General features: G+C 45.6%; 1 protein-coding gene across 1 annotated transcript in view; it reads left to right on the top strand.

The window, feature by feature from the left end:
• The first annotated feature begins 6,827 nt into the window (after positions 1-6,827).
• Fam186a (family with sequence similarity 186 member A) overlaps positions 6,828-7,202 on the top strand; it is a 37,807-nt gene continuing 37,432 nt past the window's right edge. Inside the window, exon 1 of the mRNA XM_052748950.1 lies at positions 6,828-7,039. Within this exon, the coding sequence (XP_052604910.1) occupies positions 6,850-7,039 (190 nt within the window). The 5' untranslated portion in view covers positions 6,828-6,849. The remainder of the gene's footprint in view (positions 7,040-7,202) is intronic.

The raw sequence follows: 7,202 nt of genomic DNA, 5'->3' as shown, positions 1-7,202 counted from the left end.
GCAGAGGCAGACAGATCTCTTTTTGAGGTCACCCTGTCTACAAAGGGAATTCCAGGACACCCAGGGCTATACAGAGAAACCCTGTCTTGAAGACCAGAAAAAAGTTTTCCTCCATGTTCTCTTCTGTTTTATACTTTTACATATCTAACTTACATTTAAGGCTTTGATCTATTTTGAGTTAAATGTATACAATATAAGGTAAGGGTCCACTGGATTCATTTACATGTTTTCCTTATACCATTTTTTTAAAAATTGATTTTCCCCCCAGGTGGTGGTGGCACACGCCTTTAATCTCAGCACTTGGGAGGCAGAGTCAGGCAGATCTCTGTGAGTTCAAGGACAGCCTGATCTACAGAGCGAGATCCAGGACAGGCTTCAAAGCTACACAGAGAAACCCTGTCTTGGAAAAAAAATTGATTTTCCCATTGGGCAGTCTTGGATTCATCTTGTTATGCCCAGATCTCCGGGACCCCCAAAAGACCACCACGGAGACTGAATCCCACATGTAAAAGCAAAGAGCCTTTATTTTCAAGCTCCAGGGCTTGGCATGTCTGTCCTACGAAGCGATGAGAACAGAGAGCCCTGAGCCCAGTCAGGGTGGGATTTTTATCATAGCAGAGGTTGGAGTAGAGGGATTTCCATGGTTCAGGACCCTGATTGGCTGACATTTGTCTAGGGGTGTCTGTAAAATAGTTGTGTGCTAGACTCAGGGACTTTTGTCCACCTTATCTAATGGTTGGAATGTCAGGTACTTCCTCATCTGGGTAGACCCCTGGGTGGTGTCAGCTTATAGCTTTTCCTATATCTGGGTGTTGCCTGCCAGTGAGCCTGTCACAGAAGCTGTGTCTAGGACCCTAAGCCTGTCATGGCTGCTGTGTGGTTAAGCTTTTTTGGGGGCCCCTTCACAACAACCTCCAACCATGTCAAGACTGATATTTCAGGTTACTTGAGAATTTTTTGTGAATTCTAGGTTCTTGTGTGTGTGTGTGTGTGCATGTGTGGTGTATGCACATCTATTTGTACTAGCACGCAGTGGCCAGAGGACGACCCAGTGGTCCTTCTTCATGACTGTCCTCCTTTGAGAGATCTCTCACCAAATCTGAAGCTTACTATGTCAACTAAGAAAGCTGGCCACTGGGTTTCTAGGGACTGCCTGTCTCTGCCCCCCCACCCCCCCAGTATTGGGGTTATAGGCATACTTAGCCATGCTCAACTTTTATGCAGATTTGAACTTAGATTCTCACGCTTACATTTCTCTTACCTACTAAGCCTCCACTGTGCCTTCTCAAAATACCTTATCTTTGTTTTGTTAAGTCAGAATCTCAGGTAGCTCAGGCTGGCCTTGAACTCACTATGCAGCCAGGGATGACCTTAAATTCCTGATCCTCCTACCTCTATTCCCTCTGTGGCCAACTGCTAGGATTTAGACATGTGTGTCACTACAGCTGGCTTTAAAATGTTTTCAACACTTCTATTCTTTTAAAATTACATTCATGCTGGGTGGTGGCACACACCTTTAATCCCAGCACTCGGGAGGCAGAGCTAGGCGGAGCTCTGTGAGTTCAAGGCCAGCCTGGTCTATGAAGAGAGTTCCAGGACAACCAAGAGAAACCATGTATTGGAAAAAATAAATAAATAAAATTACATTCATAAATTCTCTACTAATTATAGCCATACATTAAAATTAATGTGAATGAGTAAATAAAAGGAAATTAGTTATGATATCATGCCTCTCAGTGTTTAAATCCTACGTCAAATTTAACTTGAAGTAGATGGACTTTCATGTATAAGTTAAATTGAATAAATGTGAAAACTACAAATAGATCCTGATACAAATTCAGCTTTATCATAGCAACACTAAATACAACTAGCAACAGCGCATTATTATTGGGACAATTTAGTTTGCTTTTTCTGTTGCTGTTACAAAAACTGTGACCAAAAGCAACTTGGGGAGGAAAGGGTTTATTTGGCTTCAGGGTACAGTGTACTGTCATGGGAAGCCGAGGCAGGAACCTGGAGGCAAGAACGAGGCAGAGGTCAAGGAGGAAAGCTGTTCACTGTCTCGCTTTTTACACCTTGCTCAGTTTCCTCTCTTATATGACTCAGGGCTACCTTCCCAGGGGTGGTATCACCCACAGAGGCTGGGCCTGCCGACATCAACCCTTAATCAAGAAAATGCTTCAAAGGCTTGCCTACAGACCAATCTGATGGGGGCATTTTCTCAATTGATGTTCCCTCTTGACTGATGAGCTGGATAGTTTTATGACACCTTGACACAAGCTAGAGTCGTCAGAGTCGGGGAGGGAGCCTCAGCTGAGAAAATGCCTCCATGAAATCCGGCTGTAAGCAATCCAGTAAACAGCACCCCTCCATGGCCTCTGCAGCAGCTCCTGCCTCAGGTTCCTGCCCTGTGTGAGTTCCTGCCCTCACTGCTTTTGATGATGAACTGTTATGTGGAACTGTGAGTGAAATAAACCATTTCTTCCCCAAGTTCCTTTTGGTCATGTTGTTCTATGGCTGCAAATGGTAACTCTAAGCCACCAGATGACCCTACTTGTGTCAAGTTTTACAACAAACTAATCAGCACAGGTGTTGTGTGTGTGTGTGTGTATGTGTGTGTGTGTGTATGTGCGCATAGGTGTTCATGTGCACGCTCTTGCATGTGTGGGTGTTCGAGTGCTCACATCCCACAGCACCATGTGGAAGTCAGAGGATAACCCTCAGGAGTCAGTTCCCTCCTGCCATTAGTAGGATCTGGGGCTGGAACTCCACTTGTCAGTTTGGCAGCAAGCACCTTTCCCGGTGAAGCCATATCACCAGACCCCACAGTACCTTTTTAGAAGATACTAGTAACCCCTCTCTCTGATAATTCTGACAAGTGTGTTTGTACAGTTTTCCACTGTTTGTTTGTTTGAGACAGGGTCTTTTGTAGCCCAGGCTAGCCTCAAACTTCCTGTGTAGTCAAGGATGACTTTGAACCTCTGATCCTTCTGCCTCCATCTCCCATGTGCTGGGATTCCAAACACACCGGTTTACTGGTAGGATGCCTGCAGAGGATGTGCAAGGCCTCGGCTCAATGCCCACTACCATGGCAAGGATGCAATTTACACTTTGCCTTTGATAGTCTAGCTTCATAAATAACACAGAGGCCATTCGGAGATGTTAAGTCACACCAAATGCTATTTTAACAAAAGTGCCACAGCCAGGTCCTAGGCCAGCTGTGGGAGCCCACAAAGATTACAACTTGTGACGACTCAAGGTCAGAGAGTCAGAGTTTATGTTGCTCTCCAAGGCTGCATAATAGGGTGCAAAGGCATGGTTACCGGGTGTCTTATACTTCAAGTCCTAATCACAAAATGCGTTGCCATGGGGCGTGATTTCCAGGTGTTTTGAAGGGTCTATTGTACGTTGGCTTTGATCTTGAAAAGGAGAGGTCTTTTGCCTTTCCCCTTGCTAGTGTATAAAAAGTCCATTAGAAATAAACTTGAGGCTGCTGGGTATTGGCCCAGGGCCCTCCTGAAGCTATGCTATGTCTCTATCTTTCTCTCCGTCTACGTCTATATTTCTTCCTATTATTTCTCAATTCTTCACTCCTCCCTTCAAGGGACCCATCAATGGGTCAGGGCTGAACCCCAACAGCCAGGTCAAAACCCAATGATGTTCAGTCTTGCTAGAAGATAAAAGCTAAAAAATTGTTTTTTATTTATATGAAGAGTTGTTGAGACAGGGTCTCACGTAGCCCAGGTTGGCCTCAAACCCCCTATGTAGCCTAGGCTGGCCTTGAATCCTTGCGTGTAGTTCCTGAGTGCTGGGACTGCAGACATGAGCCGCCACACCTGACCTAAGACTTCTTTTCTTTTTTTAGATGAGAGAAAATCTGGGACTCAGTAAAGCCATACTAGGGACACTTCATTTGTTTTTGACATGGGAGGGTCTTCCTATATTGCCCAGGATGGCCTAGGACTCACAGTCCTCTTGGCCAGTCACCCAAAAGCTCAAGTGAACTAGCAAGACTTGAAGTATTTTTAAAAATTCGCCAGGCGGTGGTGGCGCACGCCTTTAATCCCAGCACTTGGGAGGCAGAGACAGGTGGATCTCTGTGAGTTCAAGGCCAGCCTGGTCTATATAGTGAGTTCCAGGACAGCCAGGGCTACACAGAGAAAGCCTGTCTTGAAAAACAAAAACAAAACAAAACAAAGAATTTTTAAAAATTCTATTTTATTTGTTTGTTTGGTGTTTGGTTGTAGCTTGTATGTGTGTGGTCATGCATGTGGCGGTCAGAAGGCAACTTGCCGGATTCAGTTCTCTTCTAACTCTATGTGGATCCCAGGGACCAAACTCGGGGCCTCAGGCTTGGCAGCAGGCACTTTTAACCACTGAGCCATCTTACCACCCTAGCAAGACTTGAACAGGTCAGGTTTATATTAATTACTGACATTCTGAGAGTAAACATGCCCAAAACTTATTTTCAAATGATCTTAGAGTTTCTATTGCTGTGAAGAGACACTGTGACCATGGCCACTCTCATAAAGGAGAACATTTCATTGGGGTTGGCTTACCGTTTGGGAGGTTTAGTCCATTATCATCATGGTGAGAAGCATGGCAGTGTGCATGCTGCAGACATGATGCTGGAGAAGGAACTGAGAGTTCTACATCTGGATCCACAGGCAGCAGGAGGCTGTGTACCACACTGGGCATAGCTTGAGCATATAGGATCTCAAAGCCAGCTCCCACAGTGATAGACTTCCTCCAATAAGGCCACTCCCTTTGGGGATCATTCTTATTCAAATCACCACGTTGCATTCCCTGGCCCCCATAGGCTTTTATCTACATAATGCAAAATGCATTTAGTCCAACTTCAAGTCCCCATAGTCTAGCATAGTCTCAGCACTGTTTAAAAGTTCAAAGTCTCCTCCGAGACTCATGTAATCTCTTAACTGTAATTCCCTGTAAAATCAAAATAAAAAATCAAATTGCATACTTCCAACATATAATGGCACAGGATATACATTACCATTCCAAAAGGGAGGAAAGGGCAGCTGGGCAAACTCCAAACTCTGCATCTCCATGTCTGATGTCAAAGCGCTCTTCAGACTCCAGCTCCTTTCAGCTTGGTTGACTGCAGCACACTTCTTCCTCTTGGGCTGGTTCCACTTCCTTTAGCAGCTCTCCTCAGCAGGTATCTCATGGCTCTGGCATCTCCAACATCTTGGAGTCTCCAAGGCAATCCAGGCTTCAACTTCACAGCTTCACACAATGGCCTCTCTAAGCCTCCATTCAGGGACACCCCTGACACATGCCTGGTCTCCTTAGTCATGGAGGGAGATTCCATAACCCGTTTCTTCTATCCTTAACTCTAAAGCCAGAACCATGTGGCTGAAGCTGCCAAGTTCCGCTGCTTACTGGGGCTGGAACATGGCCCCCAGCCCCATTCAATTACATCTTCACCAGTTTGCTGTTCTCGATGGTTATCTTCACTGCCTAAGCTTGGCTGTACTAGAACTTGCTCTGTTAACCAGGCTAGTCTTTTTTTTTTTTTTTTTTTTTTTGAGACAAGGTTTCTCTGTATAGCTTTGTGCCTTTTCTAGAACTCACTCTGTAGCCCAGGCTGCCCTGCCTCTGCCTTCTGAGATCTGCCTGCCTCTGCCTTCTGAGTGGTGGGATTAAAGGCGTGCACCACCACTGCCTGGTGAGGCTAGTCTTGAACTCAAAGACCTGCTTGCCTCTGTCTCCTGAGTGCTAGGATAGAAGGCTTGTGCCACTATGACTGGACCTAAGCTGTTCTTTAATTCCTTTTCACAAGGTGGAAGTTTAGCAGGGTGGGGTCTTGCCCTGAGGTCACTGCTCCCTTTATTCCATTTAACTTCAGGCTTTGCTTTAATCTGTTGACCTCCTGGAACACAGACCTCCTGGAACACAGGATTTAGCTCCATTCCTTTTCCTGGTGCTCCATCCCCTTTCTTGAACTGTCCTTTTGTATTTTTCCTTGCTCAGCTTGCTCCTTTGCATTGTAAATCTCCATAAGAGTGAGCACTAATGACCACACAACAGAGTCTATACTAGGCTATTCGAGAGTGCCTTTGCTAATGGAATTAATCCAAATCTCTTCACTTTAGCCTTCAGCAGACTCTTTGGACAAGGGCAAAAACCAGCCACATTCTTCACCAAAATATACAAGAACGATCTCTAGGCGACATACTAAAATTCTTCTCTGAAACCTTTTGAACCAAACTCCTAGCACCACTGCCCTCCAAGCTGCTCCTCGGATGGCCCTTGAAGCCCCACTTCAAGCATTCAACTGCTTTTCTAACTCAAAGTCCCCATGTCCACATTCCTCCAAACAAAAGCATGGTCAGGCCTATCACAACAATACTGTCCTTGGTACCAACCTCTGCTTTAGGGTCTCTATTGCTATGAGGAGACACCATGACCACCACAACTCTTATAAAGGAAAACATTTAATTGGGGCTGGCTTACAGTTCAGAGGTTTAGTCCGACGTCATCATGGCAGGAAGCATGGTGGCCACAGGCAGACATGGTGCTGGAGAGGCAGCTGAGAGTTCTATATTCAGATCCACAGGAAGCAAGAATAGAGAGACACACTGAGCCTAGCTTGAGCCTCTGAGACCTCAAAGCCCATCCCTAGTGCTGCACTTCCTCCAGCAAAGCCACACCCACTCCAACAAAGCCACATGCACTTCAACAAGGCCACACCCACTCCAACAAGGCCGCACCTCCTATAGTGCCCCTCCCTATGGACCAATGGAGGCACTTCTATTCAAACCACCACACAAACTAACTTGTTATTTCTCCTTTTTACAGGCTATTCTTTCACGGCTGATCGAAATAATGAGCAAAGTGGAGCTGATAATGACACGCTATGCTATTGACAGCACCTCTCCTGGGAAGAGAGGCTCCATCTCAGAGAGCCAGAGAAAGAAGAGAAAGGTGTTCTTAGAGAAGATAGCTGCGCACATTAAGAGTATTGATATCAGAGAAAAGATTCTCACCAAACTTCTGTCCTGGCTAGAAGATTGGAGTGAGTGTCTGGATGGGTTCAGAGGGAAGGGAGAAAGTAAACAGAAGTGGAGAGGTTAAATCATGCAGAAAAGCTGAGGGACTCGCAGATGAAGGAGGCAAGATGGGCCGAGAAAGGGAGACGAACCCAGGCCTTTTTAACCTGGATAATATTTTCTTAACTC

This window comes from Peromyscus californicus, unplaced genomic scaffold (assembly GCF_007827085.1).
Source record: "Peromyscus californicus insignis strain IS unplaced genomic scaffold, ASM782708v3 Scaffold_20__1_contigs__length_68692818, whole genome shotgun sequence".
Lineage (NCBI taxonomy): Eukaryota > Metazoa > Chordata > Mammalia > Rodentia > Cricetidae > Peromyscus > Peromyscus californicus.
This window is presented reverse-complemented; position numbering and strand designations above follow the sequence as displayed.